Here is a 27,624-nt window from a genome sequence, read left to right as displayed (position 1 = left end):
CCTTGCGGGCGTTAGGAAAACAATGCACAAATGAGTCGCATTGCCGCGTAAACCGCAGGGTCGAAAGAGTGTGAAAAATGTCACGGCTTATAGGCCGGAAATTACGCTACATTATATACTTACCTATACAATACGTATATTTAACTATGTCTGTGCCAATGTAACAACCAACCTCAATACAGTACCAACCAACCAACCAACCAACCAGGGCCTGACGTGTAGCGAGAACGTACAAACGCCACACTGCAGTTGTGGCCTTCGCCCAAATTCGAACCCACGACCTCTTAACTGTCCTAATTGGTGCGACATTGAAATTTCATGTTCGATGGTTCCAAGGTCCAGTTGTCCTGCATCATTCCTTTCACGTGTGCTCCTTCCCCAAAACACTCGTTCTTGGTGTTTATATTCAAGCGGGACACATGGCTACGATTGCCAACACGTGAGTGGCTGCACGCTAGAGGCTAGCAAAGCATGACGTCAATATTTGAAATGCGCGTGATAAATGAAAAATTTCGTCTTTTAAGGTGTCCTCGGACGAGCTGACGGGAATTCCTGCGGTCTTTTCCCCGAGTCCACCTTAAAAGGTCTAACGAGGGCCGATGACTCTTGGATCGTGGCTCTCAGCGGCTCATTTACATCGGCGCCGGATGCCAAACATCTGGAGGTTTATAAGCAGGCGTTTGCCGGCGAGAGCAGCACAAGTCCTCACCCGCCGACATGAATCCAGTTCTGGTGACGCTGGCCTGGTCCCTGGTGGTCTCGGCGCGGGCCCAGTCGCCGTCGCACGACCACCACGACATGGGATGGGTGAACGGCTTCCGGCAAGGTTTCAACTTCCAGTGCCCCCACGGCGAGGCCCTGGTGTCCATCAGGAGCTACTTCAGCGCCGCCGACGGTTCCGACCGCCTCTGGTCCTTCGAGTGCCAGCCCACGCCCGAGGGACTGGGCCACCCCACCGACTGCTGGTGGGACGACATCAATCGTGCCGGCTTGGAGTGGTAGGTGACGTTCACGGTGCAGCACGACGTCCGTTAAACAAACGTTCTATTCCTGGAACGGCCCACAGTTCTGCAAATGGCTGGTTCTGTACTCAACTGCAGACGAGGGAAGTTATTTTGTTTTTCCTTGAGTCAAATGTCTTTATTGCTGTCACCTTTTTGCCAATGTCATTTATTTATCATTATAATATTTTCCTTATGTATATTTTCTGGTAAAATTACAATTATCCCGGTTGTTATTCTGAAATTCTCATTCCATTTTTATTTTAACTGGTGCAATGTTAAATTTTGTCAGTTTTTGATCATGAGAATTCTTTTTCATAAAATTCCAGTAATTTTTGGGGTTGTTGATATTACAAATTTATTCTGGTATTAAATAAGAAATGTTTTAGATATTTGACTTTTTACTTGTAAAATAGCAAATATTCTGTCAACTATTTTTCTCGCAAAATGAAAATTATTTTTCCGTCATCAATATCTCTGATATAACTTAATTCTTCTAAAGTCTGACGTTGCCCTTTTTTTTCTCGCAAATTTCCAAATTCATCTCATCAAATTACACACGTGTCATTTATTTGTGGGAAAGTATGAAGCGAGTTTTGCTGGCCCTCCAGAGGCCGCATTTTTAAGATTTTATTAGCCACATGGCACATCGTAGATTGTGAGAACACAACAGTCTGCGATCGTGTTTTTTTACTTATACTGAACCAAGGGACATATTTTTTATTAGTGCAGTTTTTTTTTCCGCCTAAAAGATCCCAAGATGTCAATGAAGATCTCGACCAGGGTTGACTTTTTTTTTTAACCTGTTTTTCTATTTACATCTTTTTTTTTTTAAACACCAAAGTAAAGTACAGATACCTGAGAAACATACTTGAGTACAATAAAAGTCATTAGTGCTTTAGATACTTTCCGTTCTTGGGAATTAGTGGTTTATGGTGCTGGAATGTACAGTTTCAATAAAAGATTTTTAAAAAGTCATCATTTAACTTATGTGAAATATCAATGGTTGTGCAACAATCAATGTATTACAGAAGCGTATTGCTGCCACACACAAAAAATTTCGCTATCACGTTATATAACATATGTTTCACGTTATAATGTGGTTAATTACGCGTAATGTGAATCATTTCATGTTGTAACATAATTCATTTCACATTATAACATGAAACATTCCATGTTTTCACGTGAAATGAACAGCGTTATAACATGTAATTTATCACGTCATAACATGAAACATATCGCGGTGAAACCTATTAAGTTCTACGTTATAACCTGAAAAGTTGGCGGCAACTCACTCACATCCTTCCGAGGTGGCATACAGAAAGACAGAGCGAGAAGTGGACTCTCATTGAGTGTTGCACAAAACGTGGATTGGGTGAGTTTTTTACCGAGTCGTGGTGTACCCAAAGATTGCCTCTTACCCATGGAGCAAGAACATGTAGTAATGTAGTAGAACCGGAAGTAATCACCGTTTGGGGGGCGGGGTGAAGAGGGCTGAAACACACATAACGTGAAACGAATCTAAGTTATAACATGAAACGAATCACGTTATAATGTAGAGCATATCATGTTATAGCATTAAAGTTTCACACTATAACATGAAATGAATTACGTTATAACGTGAAACGTTTTATGTTATAATGTGAAACATATCACGTTCTAACGTGATAGCGACCTTTTTTTTTTTTTGTGTGTGTGTACGCTTCCGTAATGAATAAACCTCTTTTTTAGGGCCACAATTGAAGGTTTTTTTTTTTTTTTTGGCACCGTCAAATTGAGCTTGAGATTTATTGCGTCCCAGTTAATTTGACTCCAAGGCTAACACCCCATTAAGCACCACATTTGCTGCACACGAACATAACCCAAGTTTGCTGTTTGAATGAAGGCGAGATTCATGATTACAAGCTCCATTTGTGTGCGACCTTCTTCTCCAGATTTTTCCATATTTTTTTTTCTGTCTCCGCACACAAAGAGAAAAAATGTGACTGACAAGAAAACTATGGTTTCAAATTCAATGTTTTTATTGTATGATAATTATATTCAAAGAATTCATGAAGAAAAAAAAATAATTTAAATGAATGACAATATTTGAAGGTAATACTGCCCAATAAATTGTTTCCACATTCGTCTTTGCAGGACTTCCAAGTGTACCCGTAACGGCCTTGTAGCGGGCGTACAAAGCAAGTATTTTGAGAGCGTCCTGGACCGGGAATGGCAGTTCTACTGCTGCTACTACGAACGCAGATGTCCATACTCCTGCATGTATGTATCCACATATTTGGGGGAGGATATTCGGATGTACTTTTTGTCGAAAAAAGATGCCTAAATACCTTATTTATGGGATACTAAGCTCGCATGTGTGTGGTTTTCGTGACAGGAGGACCAACGACATTCCGGAACAACACCACGAAGAGGGCGAGCTGGTTGTTCCCAGCTACGGCTACTTCATCCGAGGAGCCCAGACCACCTTTAGCGGAGTGCTCAGGTCTGCCTCCGGCGGCCCGTCTGAACTTCTCGGTTTTGTCTTCGCCGAATTAAGCGTCATCTTCTTGTTATTCGCCCGCAGGGATCGCCAGTGGAAGTACATCCTGTGCAGGATGACCGACTTCGACTGCGAATTTGAGAATTTATAGACATGTCCAAGTAACACGTCTTGTTTACCTGTTAAATAATGACAACCATGTGGTCCCCGCAGTTACTTTTTATGGGCCAACCACAGGCCCGTATAATCCACATTTACTAGCATGCACATAAAAATCTAAAAACATTAAAACATCAAATGTCATTTAGTTGTGGTTAGTTACAGGAAGTCACATTCATTGTATGTTTGACAACTGTACAAATATTTTTCAATAACCGAAAGATTTTGTCATCCAGTGGTATGTGGATTTATTTTCTCCCACCATGTCATCCAAAAAGTCCAACCGTATAAAACACAAGGAAGGTTTCAAACTGGCCCCCTTTTGGTGCTTGCTCAAGTGTAAACTCCAGAAGCCAAACTAAATTGGACCAAATCAAATGGTTGACATGATTTAGGTGGAGTCCTGTCCCAAAGTCTGAGATTGCTTCCTCGAAACCACTTTGACTGGCTTCTAACTGCTCTACTCTCTCGGGTCTCTCCCAAATAGCCGAGTTACTCACCAAATCATTTTAGATAATCCCAAATATCCTGCGGATGACCCAGGTTTTGGCACATAACTTCAAGAGATAGACTGGACTAGTGGTTTGGACTGGTGGTGGGAGAATCTCTGTCCCGCCGACATTTATTCCGTTCACATGGCAGCTGTGTCCCAAGATACGGGAGTCACGGGCTAGACCAATGAAGGAAGGCCTCTGGGACGCATTAAAACCCAATTAAGTTTCCCAAACCTGGGATTGTCTGGCTCACAGGGGTAGCAGTCTGAGCAGGGTAGCCCTGACTTCTCACTCCAATAACATCTAGTTCCACAGGGAGGAAAACCACGAGGCGACTCTTGTGCCAGCTGCAAGACATGGACCCTATGGTGTATCCCAGGTCTACAAGTTAACAGCCCAAGAAAAGAACTTGGTGACTAATTCAAAAGGACATTTGGTGTCTTCAACTTGAATTTACCTGAGTCACCAAGTTCTAGCAAGAGGTCACAAAGGCGTTCCCTGGCCAGCTTCGAGACATAGACCCTCAAGTGTGTCCTCGGATTGGGATGGAATTAGCAATTCAATAAAAACCCGTTTGGGGTCCCGAAGTTGTCTGAGGTGGAGGTAGCATTTATTTGAACAGGGTACCCAAGACTTTTCTGTCTCTGGCCCGCTTCTTGAGTTCCTTTCAGTGGACATTTAGGCCATACCCAGGCCAATTGTGTCTTAGGTAGGAAAATACAGGGACCGAGGAAGAAAGGAAGGAATTAGTGACCAGATAAATAGCCCATTCCAATAAAAAAACTCATTTGGGGTCCTGAACAAGAGGATTTTTTTAGTTGGATGACAGCAGTCTGAACAGGGTTAGCCCAGGAGGAAGAAGTCAGGAAGTCAAGTCGACACTTTGTTAGCTTTCTCATTTATCTCACTTGTCCCAGATTGGACTTGCAGCTTTCTTGACCGGACTGGTCCAGCCCCTTAGTGCAGTTTACAAAGTCATTTGGAGGATACAATGAGCTGAGCGCACCGAGCGGGGCCTCTTGAGGAGAGTGCCGGGGTCTGGGCCAGCTGCTTTTCAGCACTGTTTGTTTACGGCAGCTGCCGTCTCGGGGCTGAGGGCCAAACACCGCCGCACTGGGCTGTCCCTTGCACCTCCGTACTGGAGCCACACGCCTGCTGAGTCCCCCCACCCCCTCGAGACCCAAAGTCACTTGGCCCAGTGAGAACTGTTCTTGTTCTTTCGAGACATCAATCTATGTCTTTCTGCTCCTTGCCCGGCAAACATTTAGTTCTCATGGCGTGAATAAGGGTGCGAGGGGAGGGTTGTTTGAATGAGCCCAAGTGGGTCAGCACCATGCTGCTTGACACCCCCCCACCACCAACACACACAGACCCCCACTGCCCCCGGTGCCTGCCTGTTTATTTTAGGGATCCTCCGGCCACGGCGAAAACAGCTGCTTCAGTCGCAGCGGGGTAGCCCTCACGGTTAGCCACAATTACTTGGCTTGTAAAAGTAACAACAACCAGTGCGTCGCTCAAGGAAACATGGAAATAATTTATGGACCGCCAGGTTTTAGTATCTGTAAGTTAACCAACTAATTAGCTACTTCATTCGACTTTTAGTTACTTAGCCCATAATTGGCTGGACTGGATTACACAGAAATACATTTTGCGGTTTTGTTGAATATAAATTAGCGACAGTAGCTGACTAGCTAGTCAATAGCAAGATTATGCTAACCACAAATAATTGTTTTCGAGAGAAAGCGGTAGTTTACAAATGTTAGTTAGCGAGCTAGCTAGCTAATTACTTTGTTATTTTTTTGGTTAGATAACTATCTACCTGGACTCGCCGTCAGTTAGTCAGTGAATAGGTTGATTGCAGGATTAGCGCAAAGAAGCACTTTCTAGAGGAAGAAGTTATTTGTTTCAGTCAATTCGTTAGCGTTCAGGATCATGCAAAAAAATATAAATCTTCTTTAGCTGGATCAAACAGAAATATGCGTGGATGTAGCCACGTTGAGTTCACCGAAAACAAAATTGTCCTTAGGCGTGAGCGTGAACGGTTGTTTGTTTACATGTGCCGTGCGATCGTCTGACGACCAGTTCAAGGACGAGCGCGCCACTCCCCCTGCTCGTGAGGGACGGGCGTACCCACACCTCCGCCCTTGAAGTCGTGTAAGACACGCAATCACCAGCGCCCATAAAGTCGGCCGGTGTGACTTGGTACGTGCCGAACTGACGCTTGAGGAGCGAATTGGACTTAGCGCTAGACTGCAAACGATGTGATGAGGACACACCGCACCTATGTTAACTTCCTCTGCGCCAACACACACAGGTTGGCACACGTTCCTGTTCCTGTTCCTCCCATATATCCCACGCACTCCATTGTGATCATCCATAACGTTGCAGCATGTTCCTGCTGCGCGACTTGTCTCTGCACGTGGGAGGCTGGCAGCCTTCCAACATCATGAAAGCGTTGTTCATTTCATGGATTCTGTGAACGACTAGTGGGGCAAGAGTATCTTAAAAACTGAATTCCACTAGTCCTGGTGGCGTCGTAAAATTTTCCAAGGGAACATCGCTGATCACACTGACGGGAACGACAAGAAGCGGGCAAGCCAGTTGGTTCTTGGTGTCTGATGGAGGTAGTAGCGCGGGTAGCACATCAGCAGTTGGGCTTCAGACAGGAGCACATGCTTGACGGTGCGAGAAGAGCTTTTGTTTTGTGTGCACACAATAGTGTCAAAGCTCTCAGATTAACGGCAGCGCATCGCTTTCACGCCGGCTGCCTTCACCTTTCACCCCTTCGCCGCCGCTTTTCCCGCCGTACGCGCCGACGCCCGTGGAAAGCTATTTATTCCATAGCTTTCATATTCACTTTGAAATCTGTGTAAGTACTAGTACACCTTTTGACCTCATCGGTAAGCTAGTACAGTGTCTTGGGACTTTAAAGTAGGACTACTACATGTTACTAATGAGGCATGTTACAACTACTACTACTACTACCAGTGAAATATTAGATGTTATCTCGTAGAATTTGACCATGTCACAGGTTGCACACTGTTCTTCAACTAGTACACAGTGTTCCCACACTCGTAATATCTAGTTGTCCAAGTATTCTGGCTTTGTCTTTAGTTATAAGAAAATTCACTGCACTAGTCTTGACTAGAGCACATTAGTACAATAACTCTTGTAATATATTTGCGACTGCTCGTGCTACTTTTGACCTGCTAGGACACAATTAAACCTACTAGTGGATGACAGTGGTGCACCAGTAACACTAGCTGGCCCAATTAATAGCACTAAATTCCCGGCCTACAAAGCACACCTGGTTATAAGCCTCACCCAGTACATTTGTAAAGAAAATACCATTTGGTACATGCATACGCCGGAGCTGTGTAAAAGCCGCAAGTGCCCACGTTGAAACACGAGATATTTACAAAGAGAGAGGGTAAGGCTAACGCTAGCACTCCCGCGCTAACGCCAGCGCCGCGCTAACAGGGCCGGTTAAAAAAAACATACCAGTAAAAATCACTGAGACACGGCAGTTACATGCTAGCGCACCGCTAACAGGGCCAGACCGGTAAAAGTCACTTCCTTGGCACATATATTCCACGGTCTCACTCTTACCTTTTCTGCTCGAGTGCCCCCTTGTGGCCGTTAGAAAAAAAATGCACAGATTAGCCGCATCACCACATAAACAGCAGGGTTGAAAGCGTGTGAAAAAAGTCGCGGCTTATAGGCCGGAAATTACGGTAATAAGCCAGTACGTGCTCGCCGTTTTACAAATGTGCGGAATTTTCTTACTACTGAGGACGCGGAGCGAACCAGCACTTGGAACTTCCAAGCCATTGGCCCTGCGACATGTCAGACGAGCAACAATGAGGCTTTTGTGGCCCGGACGGGAACGCTGGGAACCGGAGGAGCGTCCGGCTCACCTTACGCCGTCCTCGTTCCCACAATGCACTGTGGCCCCAGCCCCGAGGATGCTTTCGTTATTATTATTATTCTTCTTAACCCTAAATCTCCTCCGCCGCGTTATTACCCGACACCCCAAGTTCGACATCACGAGTGCGGTGTGTAAACACCGGCGCGGAGCTCCCCTCCTGAGATTTCCCAGAAGAGCGGACATTCCCATCTCGCTTGTGTTTTTCCTCCCAAAATGACACGGCGAGGAAAACGGGACCGTGCCTACCCAATGCTTTTCCTTATTTTAAGTCTGCACACATTTAGTATCACTGATTTACATATTTAATATCTCATAATTAATACCCTATCCACATAATGTACTATACTAACAACATACTTAAGGTCTATAGACATCGAATGTACCGTATTTACCATCTCTACTAGAGGTGTCAAACTCATTTTTCCCGCAGGCCACGTTGTAGTTCGGATTTCCCTCGGAGGGGCGTTTAGAGTGTCCAGTCCATTCTCTTTCCCGCTTATCCTCACGAGGGTCGCAGGGAGCGCTGGAGCCTATCCCAGCGGTCAACGGGCAGGAGGCAGGGCACACCCTAAACTGGTCGCCAGCCAATCGCAGGGCACATAGAGACAAACAGCCGCGCTCACAATCTCACCTAGGGGCAATTTAGAGTGTTCGATTAATGTTGCGTGTTTTTGGGATGTGCGAGGAAACCGGAGTGCCCAGAGAAAACCCACGCAGGCACGGGGAGAACATGCAATCTCCACACAGGCGGGGCCAGGATCCTCAGAACTGTGAGGCCAACATTTTACCAGCTGCCGCCCCGTTTTGACTGTGAAACAATAAAAATGTTTAATCAGAAATCAAGGGTAACGTGTTTTTCCAACTATTCATGTTTGGGAACATAAAACTGCTCGTAATATCTCAACTTGATCATTTATGATATACGACCATTTGAAATTTTGGTACAGATTTTTACAAGAATCACTCCAGGTGTGGCTTCGCGGGCCACCTAAAATCATGTGACGGGCCGGACCTGGCCCCTGGGCCTTGAGTTTGACACCTGTGATCTCTACTATGAATGTAACTCAGAAACTCAGATCCAGAAATGATTAAGTTAGCCGCTTGGTTTGAAATCGGAGTACAGTACAACATTCCCATTTGATCCCGGCTAACTTTTCCTGAAACCTTCTTAACCCCGCGGCGCCAAGTTTGGTGGGAATCGTTCCGCGCCGAACGCAGCGGCGACGCCGCGCGTTTCTGCGCACAGAAAGATGTCTTTCGCAGCCCGAGCGGTGAAAACGCGTCGCTTTGCTTTCCCCTCCTTGCTGCAATCCCGGCACATGAGACAAGATCAACACCACAGAGTCTGTTTCTCACGTCCGTCCGCACAGTCTCCCTCTCTCTTTCTCTCTCGGTGCCGCCACCAGCAGCGTGTCATGGAAAAGTACTGCGGCAGCGCCGGGGAGGGCCGTCGCCGGCCTTATATCAGACGCCCTTGGCCGCCCGTGTAAACCCATTCGCACGGTAAATTAAAAAAAAGATAACCCGAGCGGCTTCTGTCAGACGGTTTTATCCGGACCGTGAGGCGGGGTCGTCGGACAGATATTCGTCAGCGCCTTCCAGATGCAGCCGAAAGCCATGAGAGGAAGAGATTGATGAGGCGGCTCAAGGATGGGCCGGCGCCTGTTGCAAGCCGACGGTCGTGAAAACAGCTCTAAACAAAAACGCTGACGCAGAGGAACGTCTACCTAAAGTGCGACCGTTTGGAGTCCAATCAAAACTTCTTCTTCTTTTCCTTTCGGCTTGTCCCGTGAGGGGTCGCCACAGCGTGTCATGTTTTTCCATCTCGTGCATCTTCTTCTTTTAACACCCGCCGTCCTCATTTGGAACAGTTTTACGCCGGATGCACCTTCTTGCCGCAACCCTCTGCATTTATCTGGGCTTGGGACTCGCCGACAGGTAGCACGGTAATGTGCTGCCCAACCGGCTTCCGGATAGACAAAAACAAGCAATCAAACCAACAAAATCAGCACAGAAGATACACAATTTACACACTACTTAGTCTATGTTAAAGTTTAAGTCCGATAAATCTATCAAATAAACACATTCAGTACATAAGGTACACAAATCACAAGGTAAACATTCAAGAGTGAGTACGACCTGCAAAATCTACGTTTCGTTTACAACGAGGACCGTGAGTACTTACTTATACCAATTTGAAACATGCCTATAGTCCGCCTTAGCTTAGCTGGCTAACAACGATTAGCGTTTGCGATCAAACAGTGCTGTTGAAGAAGTATCGAACGTGTTTAACTTCATAACGTGTACGACCTAAACAACGGGTACAACGAGGGACGTGAGGACTTATCGGAAATTGAACAAGTCTTACGTTAGTACCCAAATACGAGCCGTATCGTTCGCGTTGAAGCCGCTCGGCCCGAGTTTAGCCTAGCGCACTAACAACTTTACCTAATCCCTTTCATCCACATATCCTTTGAATTGTTATATCCATTATATTTTCACACAAACAAAAACTAAAAAAAAAAAATTCAGGGGGAAAAAATTGGCCTCAAAAGTCACACCAAACTTGGAGTTCATCACTAGTCAAGAACTGATGACACCAATTTGGTTCGGGAGCTCGTCAGTCTGTCACGCAAACAAAAAAAAACAAGCTTTATTTAACAAAGTTTGTGTGTAACTTGGTTAGGCTCGACTTGGTGAGTTAGCTCACGATGCAAATAAAAAAAAAACTTTGTTAAAAAGTTTGAAGGTAAAAAAAAATCCTGCTGGATCGTTACACAAACAAGCACAGATATTGAAAACAACATTTTGAGTAGATGATACACAGTTATCTTAACCGGGATTCCCATCCTTGGCGTGCACCTGGAAAATAATTCCCCCCCCCCACTCATATTGTAGCTTAGCCACGAGGACCTTGCCTCAACCTTGACTAAACCTCACCATTTAAATAAAGTAAATAGCAGCAGGCCTAAAGCGGAGCCTTGTGGGACACCTGTCACTGACACATTGTGCCAGTATAATATTTCCCTTTGCAAACGACAGCATCTCGATGTACTGTAAAATGTAGCTCGTAAATTCCAAGTCCCATCAAGGAAATGAAGGATTTGCACAGTCTGAGAAGGGTCGGTGTTTCTTTGGAGTACAGTACAATACTTATGAGGAAAATGATAACTTTGAAATGGAAATGTTCTGAAAATACAGCAGATCTTTTTCATTTTCACAATGAATCTATTATGTCCATTCCTATGTGCTCATTCATTTGTGACAGGAAAACAAAGTGACAAGACACAAATATAGTAAATACCGTATAGGCCTTAGCAGCAGTTACATAATCCTGATTTGAGCTGTCAAGACTGTGAAAGACAAACAAGCGCTTCTTGTTTTCAAAGTCTAACGTCTTCAGAATCACATGCTAAAATCGATAGAGGGAAAGGAATAACTGAGAGGAAATGATAATGAGCAGGACAAGAAACTGCTTAAAATGGTGACAAAACAGATACCGTAATTTCCGGCCTATAAGCCGCGACTTTTTTCACGCGCTTTCAACCCTGCGGTTTATGCGGTGATGCGGCTAATTTGTGCGTTTTTTTCTAACGGCCGCATGGGGGCACTCGAGCGGAAATGGTAAGAGTGAGACCGGTGGAATATATGTGCCGAGGAAGTGACTTTTACCGGTCCGGCCTTGTTAGCGCTGCACTAACGTGTTACTGCCATATCTCAGGGATTTTTACCAGTATGTTTTCTTTATTTTAACCAGCCCCTGTTAGCGCAGCGCTAGCGTTAGCACGGCGGCGCTAGCGTTAAACGCTCTGTGCACCGTCTTTCTTTGTAAATATCTCGTGTTTCAATGTGGGCACTTGCAGCTTTTACACAACTGCGCCGTATGTATGCACTAAATGGTATTTCCTTTACAAATGTATTGGGTGAGGCTTATAACCAGGTGCGCTCTGTAGGCCGAGAATTACGTTATTATTGATGATTGGATACGACATAGCAAAAGAAAAAAAAAAAGATCTAGTCTGCCAGAGGTGGGAGGACGTCACATATGTGCGAGCCATTAAGTTAGTCTCGAGTTCAAAGTGGACCTACATAAAAAAAAAGTAATCATACATTTGTTTAAATCTTAAAAGATTATTAATATGATTACATGCGTTTTCAAAGACAAAAGTCAAAGGATGTTTTTTAGTTACCATCAAAGCCAATTTATGTAGTCATGTTTTTGTACAGCTGAGTTATTATGACCTCTTTTTTTTGTAAAGAATGTAGACAATTTAGTCTTTTTAGAACATAACGTGTTTGTGTAAACACAAGATAAGAAACTATTCCATAACTGTTCGCAAAAAATTGTAGACAATTTAGTCTATGTCAAAAACAAATATCTTTGTAAAAATCATGGACAAATTTGGTCTGTGATGGACCGAACGTACGTCTTAATGTCAGCAAATCACCCAAATTTATTAATTACATGATCCATTTACAGTAAAAATACACAACAAAAAATGTAGTTGTCATATTATTTTTGAAATTTTAATCAAAAATATAGTTTTTTTTTTAGGGTGGTAATAATCTTCAGAAATTCAAAAACTATCATTCATTTTTTTAATCATTATAGTCACAATTTTAAGGAAAAAGCACAAGTGGTAAAATTAGTCATGTGGCTTAATTACTTAGCATTGTGGTAAAACAATTATTAATTCACAAAAACCAAAATATTGAATATTTTGTGATATAATTATTTGATTGGGAAATAAATTAGGCAACAGGTTTATCAATAAAATGATACAAATAATATAAAAAATAAAATAAAATGTATAAAATAAAAACAAACACCACGACGGTTAAAAATATGTAATGCAGCTAAAAATAATTATTTTTATAAATATATTTTTGTCATTCGATCAATGTGAAGTGAATTCCCCCTTTTTAAGTAACAATAAATACAACTACAAAATAATGTAATTAGAATTGTTAATGAGGAAATAGTTACATGTACGTTTCATCTCCATAACATATTTTTATTAGAATTCCCTTTTTTTCATTACAAAGTCTTGACGTAAAAACAAAGGCTATTGTATATAATACATTCATTATAAAAACACACAAAAACAAATATAATGGTACTTTTTTTTTATTTTAAAGTGTCGTTGTATTTTGTTGTTGGATAATATTCAATATGAATTTAACTTTTAAGCTAGAAAAGCTGCTTTGGCGAAAAGTGTTACCACGGCGCTCTCTACTGGCGCATCGCACTTCCGCCGGAGCCTACGCAACATCCGGTTGTGCAGCAGCCATTTTATCTGTTCGGGCACGTCAACCCCGACGTTCGATAAACTGCCGTTCCACCTTGACTAAAAACACTCGAATCTACTCACTATGCCTTTATTTCAACTTTCAGATCGCGCGTAAAAATATATGAACGTCCCTAAATTGCGTCCGAAGAGGGGCCGACTTTTCGCTACGAAACGCCTCGAGTAAAAAACGCGAAAACGGGCCGAACAGAATGTCGTGCGAGGAGAGCTACTTGGCCATCATTCGCTATCTGACGGACGAGCTCGAGCCGTACGCCCCGGGCACGCCGGGCAACACCAAGCGGAAGATCCGCAAAGCGGCCGCCTGCTACGTGGTCCGCGGCGGCACCCTGTACTACCAGCGGCGGCTCAAGGGTCAGGACGTCTTCACAGAGCTGGAGGTGGTGCTGCGGGAAGAACGCAGGAAGGAACTGATCGACCAGACGCACGTATCCGAAGGAGGGGAGCACTTGAACCAGCAGCTCACCTGGGAGAGCATCTCGCAGAAGTACTGGTGGAGAGGTAACGAACACGCGGTGGTGCCGGGGACATGATGAGATTCGGCCAACCGCACGACGAAGCTTTATTGTGGGGTTGAATCGGCGAGGAAGTGCTGAGCGTCTCGCGTCAAAAGTTTCCCTCGGTCACTGTTACGTACACGTTGTCTCTGCTGCCATCGTGTGGTCAGACTACAGTCCACTCGCCCCATTCAAATGAGGGAAATCCTCGTTCATCCCGTCCATTTTCTTTTGCCGCTTATCCTCGCAAGGGTCGCGGGGAGTGCTGGCGCCTATCCCAGCTGTCAACGGGGTAGGAGGTGGGGTACACCCTGAACTGGTTGCCAGCCAATCGCAGGGCACATATAGACAAACAGCCGCACTCACAATCACACCTACGGGCAATTTAGAGTGTCCAATTAATGCTCCCGGAAAATGTCTCGGCATTTTTAAAACGAAACGTAGCAGTCAACAGCCTGGTATTGCATATAAGTATGCATTACTATTGTAAATGTTTTAACGCATTCATTGGCCGGCTGTCAATTACACCTAGGGGCAATTTAGAGTGTCCGATTAATGCTCCCGGAATATGTCAAGTCGTTTTTAAATAGAAACATAGCAGTCAACAGCCTGGTATTGCATAAAAGTATGCATTAATATTGTAAATGTTTTTACGCATTCATTGGCCGGCTGTCAATTACACCTAGGGGCAATTTAGAATGTCCGATTAATGCTCCCGGAATATGTCAAGTCGTTTTTAAAAAGAAACATAGCAGTCAACAGCCTGGTATTGCAAAAAAGTATGCATTAATATTGTAAATGTTTTTACGCATTCATTGGCCGGCTGTCAATTACACCTAGGGGCAATTTAGAATGTCCGATTAATGCTCCCGGAATATGTCAAGTCGTTTTTAAATAGAAACATAGCAGTCAACAGCCTGGTATTGCATAAAAGTATGCATTAATATTGTAAATGTTTTAACGCATTCATTGGCCGGCTGTCAATTACACCTAGGGGCAATTTAGAATGTCCGATTAATGCTCCCGGAATATGTCAAGTCGTTTTTAAACAGAAACATAGCAGTCAACAGCCTGGTATTGCATAAAAGTATGCATTAATATTGTAAATGTTTTAACGCATTCATTGGCCGGCTGTCAATTACACCTAGGGGCAATTTAGAATGTCCGATTAATGCTCCCGGAATATGTCAAGTCGTTTTTAAAAAGAAACATAGCAGTCAACAGCCTGGTATTGCATAAAAGTATGCATTAATATTGTAAATGTTTTTACGCATTCATTGGCCGGCTGTCAATTACATCTAGGGGCAATTTAGAATGTCTGATTAATGCTCCCGGAATATGTCAAGTCGTTTTTAAACAGAAACATAGCAGTCAACAGCCTGGTATTGCAAAAAAGTATGCATTAATATTGTAAATGTTTTTACGCATTCATTGGCCGGCTGTCAATTACACCTAGGGGCAATTTTAGAGTGTCCGATTAATGCTCCCGGAATATGTCAAGTCGTTTTTAAACAGAAACATAGCAGTCAACAGCCTGGTATTGCATAAAAGTATGCATTAATATTGTAAATGTTTTTACGCATTCATTGGCCGGCTGTCAATTACATCTAGGGGCAATTTAGAATGTCTGATTAATGCTCCCGGAATATGTCAAGTCGTTTTTAAACAGAAACATAGCAGTCAACAGCCTGGTATTGCAAAAAAGTATGCATTAATATTGTAAATGTTTTTACGCATTCATTGGCCGGCTGTCAATTACACCTAGGGGCAATTTTAGAATGTCCGATTAATGCTCCCGGAATATGTCAAGTCGTTTTTAAATAGAAACATAGCAGTCAACAGCCTGGTATTGCATAAAAGTATGCATTACTATTGTAAATGTTTTAACGCATTCATTGGCCGGCTGTCAATTACACCTAGGGGCAATTTAGAGTGTCCGATTAATGCTCCCGGAATATGTCAAGTCGTTTTTAAACAGAAACATAGCAGTCAACAGCCTGGTATTGCATAAAAGTATGCATTAATATTGTAAATGTTTTAACGCATTCATTGGCCGGCTGTCAATTACACCTAGGGGCAATTTAGAATGTCCGATTAATGCTCCCGGAATATGTCAAGTCGTTTTTAAAAAGAAACATAGCAGTCAACAGCCTGGTATTGCATAAAAGTATGCATTAATATTGTAAATGTTTTTACGCATTCATTGGCCGGCTGTCAATTACACCTAGGGGCAATTTAGAATGTCCGATTAATGCTCCCGGAATATGTCAAGTCGTTTTTAAATAGAAACATAGCAGTCAACAGCCTGGTATTGCATAAAAGTATGCATTAATATTGTAAATGTTTTAACCCATTCATTGGCAGGGTGGCAATTTTTTGCCCTCTTGCGGGCAGCGTCCCAACACTGGGACGGGTATGTTAACAGTTCTGTGCAGTGGTACATACTAGAGATATGTTTATTCATTAATTCTTATTCTAGAACGACACTTGCGCATTAATAATAGTGATGGATTAGCATTTTGAAGGCAAACTTGGTTGCACACTAACCTTTCTTCTCTCGGAAAAACGCTCCATGTCAGGCAGCCATGTTGGGACAGGAAGGAAAGGGAAATAACTCCGTGCTAACTTTGACCCTTGAGTTATCCTCTCCTGATACCAAATTATGGCTTCAGATTAAAACACTTCAATATTTTGGTATACAGAAGGATATAATGCGTGAAAATCGTGATGTCCCAAAAATGGGACGCTGCCCACGAATGGGTTAATAATGTAAATGTTTTTTTAGAAATAATTTTAATGGTGACTACATGCTTTATTGTAGCGCTTGCCAGTCATGAATGACGAGCGATGAACAGGCCACACCCCTTAAAGACACACATACAACAACAGCTGTTGTTGTGGAGCAGGGTGTCCAAATGTACAGTGCAAGTTTCGATAATTTTTCTCTCTCCAATACAGATCTTTGGTCTAAACAACAAAAGCATGTAGATTTTTTTTTTTTTTTTAAGAGGGCTTGCTAGAATGGCGGCGCGGTGGAGCAGCTGGTAACGCGTTGGCCTCAGAGTTCTGAGGTCCTGGGTTCAATCCCGGACCCGCCTATGTGGCATTTGCACGTCCTCCCCGAGCCTGCGTGGGTTTTCTCCGGGCACTCCGGTTTCCTGCCACATCCTAAAAAAAATGCAACATTAATTGAACACTCTAAATTGCCCCTAGGTGTGATTATGAGTGCAATTGGTCGTTTGACTCCATGTGACCTGCGATCGGCTGGCAACCAGTGCAGGGTGTACCCCGCCTCCTGCCCGTTGACAGCTGGGATAGGCTCCAGCACTCCCCGCGACCTTCGTGGGGATAAGCGGCAAAGAAAATGGATGGATGGATGGATGGGTTCCTCGACTGGATTATACCACTTTGATTCATTTCAATTGGGAGAAAGTGTATTGAAATGAAAGTAAATAGGGATACAACTTTGGTCATGTATTTAACCTCTACTATTATATGCGTAATCCTTGTTTATTCAGAGTTTTTTTTTATTCATAAATTTACCAGTTGTTCCTTGCCTTTGGCCATAAGAATACGCCAACACATCTTTTTCTTTTAAGTTTGATAATTAAATGACTTTCCAACCAAAACCCCTCCAAATCCAATTTTACAAAATAAGCCTTTTTTTATGATATGACATAGTTGTTCCTTTGTCTCTGAGGATTCAGCAACAGTCTACTTTTTTTTTCAGCATGTGACTGAAAAGATTCATTCTTCATAAGAGGCAATTTTTTTTTAAATTCACAATTATTGCTGCATTTTGTGCAGGCTTTGTTCAGATGTTGCTGAACATAGTTTCATTTTATGGCAGGCTCCTTGTTGGCCAGCTAAGGGGTCCTTTGTAAGCTGTATGGGTTTCATTCACATCAGAACATTGTTATTGTTTCATTTTATCTGCATTTAACTGCTTCGTCAGTTTGAATCAGGCACCTTGTTGGGCTGCTAAAGGGTCCTCGGCAAGAGGTTTTGTGCATTTGTGGCGATAAATGTTTTCTTTTGCACACTTATTGAAAGATTATATGCTATCACAATAATCATAACGTAGTGAATTGTTGAATTGATTTATTTGTCGTCCGTCTTAAGGTATCCTGAAGCACGTGAAGGATCACGTCCGCGAGTGCAGCACCTGCGCCAGCCGACGGGGCGCCGACGACGGCTCCGGAGAAGGCGGGCGCCCGTACGGCCGGCCGAGGAGACGCAAGGCGCTGTCCAGAGATGACGACGACGACGATGAAGATGAGGACGACGACGAGGGAGAGGAGGGAGAGGAGGCAGGCGACAGCATCTTCTTCACAGACCCGTCGAGCCGGAACAGATCCAAGGTGGCAAAGACAGGAGAGAAGCACGAGTTGGTCTACGTGAGTATTGATAGCCTGCTGCGTCGTCACCCCTGCGTTGCACATTGAATGGCGTAGTCCACCCCAGGAATTAAAATCGGATATTTATGTCGCCCTCCTGGAAGATGTCCAGATACTGAGCAGTTTTTGTGTTTTGTTTAGGGTTGCACTGTATATTTGTCTTACAAATGTATTTCAATATTTCGCTGAAAAGAAAATAAACAAAACTGTAGTTTTTGTATCAGTACCTTTAAGGATCGAGTGTTCTTTGACTCGGTTCTTTTTAGTTACCCCTTTCACACTGAGCTGCTTCAGTGCAGAAAGCCTAAAGCCTCGGTTCTCGAAGATCCCCGTTTTCGAACCAATCGGTTTTCGAATGAAAATTTCGAGATGCTTCTGTTATCGAACGAAAATCGGTACTCGGACGCCCATGACAAAACCCGGAAATAACTGAACTGAAATAACTAAATTGCTCGCGGCTAGACCAGCTGACCCACGACGCGCTTTGCTGTGAATTCCCACGCCGTGGAAAAAACCCGGAAATGACATAACAACCAGCGCACTTTACTTATTCTCTATAACGCAGCCTCTGTAGGTAGAGACTGTTGTTTTGCTTCTTATCAAGGACTACCGTATTAACCCCCCCAATCCAAAGAAGGCTAGTTGCTTGTTTAAAGTTATTCTGCACTTTTGTTAATAAAAAAAGTTCACAAGGCTGGGGGGCGAGTCGCTACAGATATGGCAATGCGCTCCCGGCCTAGCGTACTCTATTACTAAAGCATACATTTTAAGCAAAAAATAAATATATTTCTTCAATTATTTTATTATATAAAGTATTTAAACTATACACGTATTTCTGCTACGCAGTTTATTATCAGGAAAAAGCTAAAAAAAATGCTTTAAAAAGCTCATTTTTTTGGCTTGGAACGCATTATTTCTTTTTTCATTCATTGTAAAGGGAAACATTGATTTGGTTTTCAAACAAATCACTTCTCAAACCGTTTTCTGGAACGGATTGTGGTCGAGAACTGAGGCATCACTGTTATTATTATTATTATTATTATTATTTTGTTTTATAACCCCCAGGTGAACAGCAAGGGTGAGGTAAACCAGTTCCTGTCCAAGCACGGTCAGACCGTGCTAGACAAACTCAACTACCAGCGCCTCAACAATCAGTTCTGCGACATCACGCTGCTGATCGAGGGCGAGGAGTACCGGGCGCACAAGGCGCTGCTGGCGGCGTGCAGCGAGTACTTCAACGAGCTCTTCTTCGAGAAGGGCGCCGCGTCCACGCACGAGGCTGTGGTGGACCTCTCCGGTGAGTTTGAGACTAAGGAAGCTGTCCCAAAGCCTAGTATTGTTTTGAATGTCCAGGTATGGTATCAAAGTCCTCATTTTTTGTTGTGACCAACCATTTCTCTTCTCTCGGGGGGCTTTTCATTCGCGGCCATGACTCCTGATCTTTCCATCCAGGTTTCACCAAGGACAGCTTCCTGCCTCTGTTGGACTTTGCTTACACGTCCATGCTGACCTTCAACTTCAGTGTCATGGCAGAGATCGCCAACCTGGCGCGCCACTTGCTGATGCCCGAGGTGCTGCAGATCTGCGAGTCCGTGCACAAGCAGGTGGAGGAGCAGAAGCTGGTGGTCTATCAGCAGGGGGGCAGCCACACCGCGGCGGCCGGACAGGCGGCGGAAGCCCCCTCCGACGAGGCGGGCTCTTACACGGTCACGATACAAAGCGACGGCAGCGCGGTGGTCACTCACGCGGGCCTCACCCATGCCGGGCTGGCAGTGGCGGGGGAGTCTTTCGCCATCATGGCACCCGCGGGCACCGAGCAGCCGGTGGCAGTTACAGCCGAAGCGGTGGAGGGCGCCGAGACCCTCACGCTGATCACGCACCAGGCGGCTCTCGTGGCCGCCGAGGGGGAAACCATGACGGTGGTCACCCACAGCGGGCAAGCGGGCGCCACCGAGTCCCTAGCGGTGGTGTCGGCCTGCCTGGCCATCGGGGAGCCAGATGAGGCGGAGGCGTTTCTTTTAAACATGGAGGCCAGAGAAGAGAAGCCCGCACAAGTTAATTTGGTGTCTGCGGTCGAGCTTCCGACCCAGGTGGCAACCGATACGTCAGAGACAGAGCCCAAACCCCTCGCCCCGCCGCCCCTGAAACGGAAACGGGGGCGCCCGGCCAAGGTGAAGAAAGAACCGGCGCAGGTGTTTGCGTCACCGGCGCCGCCACCGGAAGACGAGGAGGAAGAGGGGGAGCCGTCCGCCGAGGACGACAGGCAGGAAGCGGGCGGCGACTCCAATCAACGACGACTTCGGCAGCGCTCCATTGGTGAGGGCGGGTACGCTCGCCTCCACATGGGCCTGGACGACAACGATGAGGGGAAGACTGCTGCCGCAGCCCCGCGTGGTGCCCCCACCCCGAAGGTATGCAACTCAAAAACGCCAGACGTGGTAACATTAATTACTCGTGTTTCCATATTTAAATGAATCTGTAAAACTGTTTACTTTGCTTGGTGGATGCTGCTGGTTTGGTAAGCAGCAGTTTCCATCTTATCTTTTCTATGAGTTATTACATGATCAAATTAACACAAGCCTTTTTTTTTAATAGGTTGGTTCCAGACCTGGGAAAAGGGGACGGCCTCTCAAGAACCTGGAGGAAAATCCGGTGGGAGGACAACCCGGGTCGGCGGAAGACCGGGAACCGGACGGGACCCGGGACGCTCCGGCCGGGGACACGTCCTCGGCAGACGGCGTCGCCGCACCTCAGGCGGCCGACCGGGACGCCGAGGTCCCGTCCGAGGCCGGCTCGGAGGGCGAGCACACGTGCTCAGAGTGCGGCTTGTCCTTCCCCCGCCGCTACGCTCTCATCATGCACGCCATGAAGCACGACAAAAGTCGCGGATACAAGTGCAGCGTAAGCCTACTCTCTCTTGCTTCCTACCTTTGTTTCTTTTTTTTTTTTTTAACCCACAATGATATCCCCGTCTGTTTTTCTTGGTGTCAAACTGAATTATTGCTTGCATAATATCTTTAACAATGCATATTGAAAGCTGAATGATGTTCCTAAACAGTTTTAGGGTTAATGTTATGTTGCCTCCTCTATTTAAAATTCAGAATTAGGTTTTTGGGCACTGTATAGTCTGTGCTTTCATCCTCGAGCAGGCTGCGCCAAGGTGGAATTTTAACATTACACACCAATTGTAATTACCCCTTTAAGAGCAGAGGGGGCGGAGTCAGGTAAACCAGGAAGTAGAGTGTGTGGCCCGGTGTGGCCGGGCAGCAGTTCGTTGTGAGAGGCAGTGTATGTCAGACTGTAGTTCACTGATCTGGATGTCTTTTCATCTCCACTGAGAGTGCGTGACAAGTGCGCAAATGCGCAGTTGCGCAGCTTAGAGGGAACATTGCTGGAAACCCTCATGTGAAACCAAACTTCAAGATTAAGACCTTACCTGCACACTTCAACCCTGTTGTGAAACTCCTTTTGAAGACCCTAAGCCTTCACTTGAAACCTTAACCTGGCTTTGAAATCTCTGATTTCGAACCCTGTCCGAAGATTGAAACCCTAACCTTGGCTTGAATCTCTAACCAACCGAAGGTTGAAAGCTTAACTTGAATCCCTATCGCTGGATCCCAATTTCAAACCCTAATCCAACTTTCAATATCAGACTCGAAACCCTCACTCTGGCTTGAGACTCTAATTTAAAATCCTAGCAGAAGGTTGAAAACTTAACTCCAAACCCACATCCTGTCTTGAAACCCTGATTAACCATTGATCTCCTCACCAACAAAAAGTTACAAGTCAACATGTTGTTGTGTTGTAGCTCTGCAGCAAAGACTTCCAGTACGCCGCCTCGCTGCGCGCCCACATGGCCCGCCACAAGCAGCAGACTGGCCAGCGGGCGGCCGCCCCCAAATCGGCGTCCACCGCCCTCGGCGAGGACGGCAAGCCGGCGTGGCCCCCCGCCAAGCGCGAGTTCGTTTGCGACATCTGCGGCAAGATGCTCCCCAAGCTGTACTCGCTGCGCATCCACATGCTGCACCACACGGGCGTGCGGCCGCACGCGTGCAAGGTCTGCGGCAAGACGTTCGCCCACAAGCACGGCCTGAAGATGCATCGGGCGCTCCACGACGTCACCAAGCAGTTCCACTGCCAGTACTGTCACAAGTCCTTCGTGAGCAAGCGCAGCATGGAAGAGCACACCAGCCTGCACACCGGTCAGCATCACACGTCGACATGTGCAACCGCATTAAAGGGCAAATCCGGTGGTTTACATTAACAAGGTCATGTAATCTGTACTCTATTTTGACAATGTGATGTGAAATCCTCTCTCATTCAATTGTGTTTTGAGAAGATTTTTATCGACAATTACGGATTTTTAGGTGCGCCGCCATTTTCGCGAGTCACATGACCTCCGCGCGCAGATGTGACGTGTTCCGTGCTGCAACAAAGGCTCGATTACACGGGACACCGTTTATGCCCGGCGCCGATTTCTCTGATTTATCCTCGTCTGATAAAGAAATGGCAGTTGATCGAGAAGACGGAGGAATATTTCCATACACAGCCATGAGCTGCCGCAGGCCGCTTAATTAGTTGGCTTGCCGGAGTCTCGTCCGTTATCAGAATTAATCGGGACCCGGCACGGCGGCGGCTGCCGGACGGCGTGCTGCCCGATTGAGCTGGACGGAGGTCACGCGTGTCGGAAAAGTTACCACGGGGATGACTGGTTTGTGGCGGCCAAACGTTCATATCGACGTCACTTTTTGATCCTTCGACGTCTGCTCTTTCTCCACTACGCAGAGGCAAAATGCATCAGTGACGCGTGTTATGCGGGGGACAGACACCTCCAAGCCGGCTTGTTGGCTCCAGTACAGATGTGAGCGGCACCGCTCATGGCTATGTATGGAATTATTCCCCCGTCTTCCCGATCAACCGATACTGCAATTTCTTCATCAGACGAGGATAAATCCGAGAAATCGCCGCTGGGCGTTAATGGCGTCCCGTGTAATCGAGCCTTTGTTGCGGCACGGTACACGTCACATCCACACCCATGTGACTCGCGATAATGGCACCGCCCCTGAAAGTTCGTGTTTGTCGATTTAAAAATCTTCTCAAAACAGTATTAAATGAGAGAGGATTTAACATCACATTTTCAAAATAGAGTACATATGATGTGACCTATTGGATACATTGTTAATGCAAACCAGTGGCTTTCCCCTTTAACCATTTTCAAGTATGACGTCGTATTCAATGTCTTGCAGGCGAATCCAAATATCTGTGCAACACTTGCGGGGCGACGTTCCACCGAGCGTCAGCCTTGAGCAAACACCTGAAGAAGCACAAACCCAAGCCCGACGTGCGCGCGTACGCGTGCTCGCAGTGAGTAACGCCGCCGTCGCGTCTTTTTTGTATCCGCCGTCCCTTCCGGCGTCAAGATTCCGCGTGTGCCGTCCCCGCAGCTGCGACAAGAGCTTCTACGAGGCCAGAGACCTGCAGCAGCACATGAACAAGCACATGGGCCTCAAACCCTTCCAGTGCCAGGTGTGCGGCAAGTGCTACAGCTGGAAGAAGGACTGGTACTCGCACGTCAAGTCGCACACCGTGGCCGAACCTTTCAAGTGAGACGCGCACCGATGCACCAAATCCTGCCCCCTGGCTTGAAGCCACACGGGGAAACCCTCATTTTCACCCCGAGCTAAGCACGAAAGACGAAATTCAGGAAAACCGGAAGCAAAAACCCTGGCTTGAAACCTTGACGCTTGTTTAAAACTCTAATTTGAAGTCTCACCATTTGCTTTAAGTTTTAACCCTGGCTTCAAATTGTAATTTCAAACCTAAACTTTCCATAATTTAATCCTAACTTGTTTCTCTGTAGGGCCAGCTACTGGCAAGGTGGTCTTACTCAATAGCATTTTTATTTTTTTTTTGCCTTAGGTTTTCGCAGGCTTTGTGACTCGCCAGGACCTTTAAATATCGTCATAAAATCTCGTGACTTTTGTTTACCTCGCCGGTCTAACAAAGCATTGTTCAATGCTAAGTCACTTGGAGACGACACGAAAATGTCTTATAGCATGACGCCCACAGTCTTGTTCGACATCGTGAGACATTTAGAAGGTGGAAACAAACGAAAGTACGTAGATAAACTCGGCATAGAGGACCCGTATTTAATGCCGAAGTCGATGTTTTCGCCGATAAGAAATTGGGCTGTTAATTCGCTTCCGCTTGTCTTGGACAACCAGATCTACAAATGGATCTGGGGAGTAAGTCGTCGAGAATTACACGGAAAAGTTTGAAAGCGTATAAAAGTCTGGACGCATACAAAGGCTGCATTCCTGGTTCTGTTCTCAACGGGGACATGACTCGTGAACGCGGAAGCGTACTCTGCTACATGGTAACCTTTGCCGAAATCCATTGATCTTTTCAGGTAGTATTCAATACAAATACCAATATTTAAATAAATGACCCCTGGATTTACACAAACTCGCATTCATTAACTTTGAACTATGAATTTTTTAAAAAAAAGACAGAGTCGGCTCCGTGCACGTTAAACTTCGGTAAACTTCTCCGTGACAGGTGTTTTTTTTTAAATACGCATTGTTCTCAAATGAGGTTGATGCGTATTTAAAAAAAAAAAAAATAAACATAAACCGCTGGGATAGGCTTCAGCCCTCGTACACGGAAGCGTGTTGCGGCCACAGGTTAACATACCCTCTTTGTGACCGACGGTTTATTTTCTTTTTTTAAATGCGCATTGGCCTCTTTGGAGAACAATGCATATTTAAAAAAAAAAAAAAAAAAGTCTGTCAGGGAGAAGTTTACCAAAGTTTAACGTGTGGCTGCAACGCACTTTCGTGTATGTTAGAGATGACTCGTCCCCCTTTTTTTTTTTTTTTCCACACGCAATGTTCCCAGCTATCAACGGGCAGGATGCATGGTACCTGACAACCTGAACTGGTTGCTAGCCAATCGCAGGACACATAGAGACAAATAGTCGCACTCACAATCACACCTATGGGCAATTTACAGTGTCCAATTAATGTTTGTATGTTTTTGGAATGTGGGAGGAAACTGGAGTTCCCCGAAATCGTGCCCGCATAAACAAATCCCGCAACCTGTAGCGTCCCCTCGCTCCCCGTTCAGGTGTAACGTATGCGGCAAGGAGTTCTTCGAGAAGGCCCTGTTCCGGCGGCACGTGAAGAAGGCGACGCACGGCAAGAAGGGTCGCGTCAAGCAGAACCTGGAGAGAGAGTGCGAGCACTGCGGCAGGAAGTTCACGCAGCTCCGAGAGTACCGGAGGCACATCAACAACCACCAAGGTGAGTAAATTGGAAAGTTTTAACACAAATGAAATAATTTTGGTGATCCTGACTGACCTGAAACGAGAAGTTTGAGGTATGATTTGGCTTCAGACAGTGAGACAAAAAGATGTGAAATTCAGTGTGATTTGACACGCCATGGCACTCGCAAATCTGCATAGTCGAGCACGAAAAATCACACGCGTAAAATTTGTTACGAGTAGAAATACATAGATACTGAAAGACGTTGCTTATTTTGTGTAGTCTTGACCAGTGTTCCCTCTAAGCTGCGCCACTGCGCAACTGCGCACTTGTCGCACACTCTCAACACACACGGTCTCAGCCTACTTCTACTTCCTTGTGTACCTGACACCGCCCCCCTCCGCTCTTAAAGGGGTACACTCAAAATTACAAACAGAACACTCAGCCGCAACTTTATATCTGCGGGCATGACTGAGCACACCCGCCCATTTTTCTCATGTGAGTGACTGTGTTAAGTATAAGAATATATATATATATATATATATATATATATATATATATATATATAAAAGCAAAATGATGTAAAACTGGCAACCCTTTGGCAGCACTTTGACAGCGATGAAGAAACATTTGCGTTTTGTTCTCCGTCCTCTTTTTTTTTTTTTTTTTTTCAGGCGTGAAGCCGTTCGAGTGCGTGACGTGCGGCGTGGCGTGGGCCGACGCCCGCTCCCTCAAGCGCCACGTGCGCACGCACACGGGCGAGCGCCCCTACGTGTGCCCCAACTGCCAGGAGGCCCACATCGACGCGCGCACCCTCCGCAAGCACATGTCCAAGTACCACGCCGACAGCCTGCCGGGCAAGATCATGCTGGAGAAGGACACGCTGCAGTTCCACAACCAGGGCACGCAGGTGGAGCACGCCGTCAGCATCCTGACGGCCGACCTGCCGCCCGAGCTGCGGCAGGCGGCGGACGCCGGCTCCGCCGTCGAAGAGATCGAGACGGTGCTGATCACCGAGGAGACGGTGGAGGCGGTGCAGGCGGCGGAGTCGGTCGACGGCTCGGTGGCCACGCTGTCCGACCAGGGCATCATGCAGGTGGTCAACTACGTGCTGTCCCAGCAGGCCATGACCGGCGTCAAGCTGGACGAGGCGCCCGACGCCATTCAGACCATGGAGGTGGAGGTGGCCGAGGTAGAGTAGACATATTTGTATCGCGGGCCCGGACTTATTCTTTTATGAAGCCTGCGTCGCTCTTTCTACTTTAACTGTGTAAATAGCTGTGACAAAATGGAGGAAGGACGGCTTTTGGGTCCTTTCTGCTCACCCCCCAACACACACACTTATCTTATAATAAATAAACAACACTGCAATCATGTCCTTTTTTTTTTTTTTTTTTAATTTTCTCCCATCCAATTTAGTTTTTTCTCTGCAACTCTGTGACCCGATTAATTTCCTGGACAACAATTGTGCGAATGTTCACTTCATTTAGTTTACCACTGAGTGGCACACGCCCCTCACAGTTCCGATGTGACGGCCTGAGCGCTCCCCCGTGCTGAAAAGTCTCCTTGTGGTGAATGCGCATGCGTTACTAACAGGGGAACTCTGGGTACGCAGTCGACGCTTCCAGGGAAATCCCCCGGTCTCATAGTTCCCCTTCTTCTACATCGACGGAGCTAACATACATTATAACCTAACCTTAAAGCAAAAGTTGATAAAAAGATATACACATGTATGTATGCCATCACTGATGGTGTAGTGGTACACACGCCTGCGTTTTGTGCAGGCAGCGCGGGATCGATTCCTGCTCAGTGACGGTGTCGATATCTGCCCTGCGACTGGCTGGCGACCAGTTCAGGGTGTATTCCGCCATTCGCCCGAAGCAAGCTGGGATAGGCTCCAGCTTTCCCGCAACCCTTGTAAGGATAAGCGGCTTGGATAATGACATGACATATATGTATGTTCGCTGTGTTCGTTTTTCTGAAATGTGAACGTGAACACTCGGCGACAAGTTGTCAAATGGCACGTGTTGAAGCATGAATGGGGATGTTTACAAAATATACGAGCATGGGCGTTAATCACAAGGAGACTTTTCAG

The 27,624-nt window shown here is 45.7% G+C and overlaps 2 protein-coding genes across 2 annotated transcripts; both read left to right on the top strand.

Annotated features, from left to right (window-relative positions):
• Positions 1–702: 702 nt before the first annotated feature.
• Positions 703–5,433, top strand: dpt (dermatopontin). The gene is made up of 4 exons (XM_061826177.1): positions 703–998; positions 3,138–3,263; positions 3,379–3,486; positions 3,568–5,433. Exons 1-4 carry the CDS (start codon positions 718–720, stop codon positions 3,632–3,634), a joined length of 582 nt encoding a protein of 193 aa, XP_061682161.1. The 5' UTR covers positions 703–717; the 3' UTR covers positions 3,635–5,433.
• Positions 5,434–12,911: 7,478 nt separating this feature from the next.
• zbtb11 (zinc finger and BTB domain containing 11) lies at positions 12,912–26,927 on the top strand. Its single transcript, XM_061826365.1, has 10 exons — positions 12,912–13,874; positions 17,993–18,267; positions 19,333–19,564; positions 19,720–20,678; positions 20,863–21,168; positions 22,076–22,469; positions 23,514–23,631; positions 23,712–23,870; positions 25,393–25,568; positions 26,204–26,927. Exons 1-10 carry the CDS (start codon positions 13,565–13,567, stop codon positions 26,728–26,730), a joined length of 3,456 nt encoding a protein of 1,151 aa, XP_061682349.1. The 5' UTR covers positions 12,912–13,564; the 3' UTR covers positions 26,731–26,927.
• The last annotated feature ends 697 nt before the right edge of the window (positions 26,928–27,624 follow it).

The sequence above is a fragment of the Syngnathoides biaculeatus genome, chromosome 7, assembly GCF_019802595.1.
Source record: "Syngnathoides biaculeatus isolate LvHL_M chromosome 7, ASM1980259v1, whole genome shotgun sequence".
Lineage (NCBI taxonomy): Eukaryota > Metazoa > Chordata > Actinopteri > Syngnathiformes > Syngnathidae > Syngnathoides > Syngnathoides biaculeatus.
This window is presented reverse-complemented; position numbering and strand designations above follow the sequence as displayed.

Bases quoted from the DNA above. Each gene is read 5' to 3' on its own strand.
- dpt (XM_061826177.1), top strand. From the start codon at position 718: ATGAATCCAGTTCTGGTGACGCTGGCCTGGTCCCTGGTGGTCTCGGCG. The intron at 999-3,137 runs GTAGGTGACGTT...TCGTCTTTGCAG, and splicing joins AATCGTGCCGGCTTGGAGTG to GACTTCCAAGTGTACCCGTA. The intron at 3,487-3,567 runs GTCTGCCTCCGG...ATTCGCCCGCAG, and splicing joins ACCTTTAGCGGAGTGCTCAG to GGATCGCCAGTGGAAGTACA.
- zbtb11 (XM_061826365.1), top strand. From the start codon at position 13,565: ATGTCGTGCGAGGAGAGCTACTTGGCCATCATTCGCTATCTGACGGAC. The intron at 21,169-22,075 runs GTAAGCCTACTC...GTTGTGTTGTAG, and splicing joins GTCGCGGATACAAGTGCAGC to CTCTGCAGCAAAGACTTCCA. The intron at 22,470-23,513 runs GTCAGCATCACA...AATGTCTTGCAG, and splicing joins GCACACCAGCCTGCACACCG to GCGAATCCAAATATCTGTGC.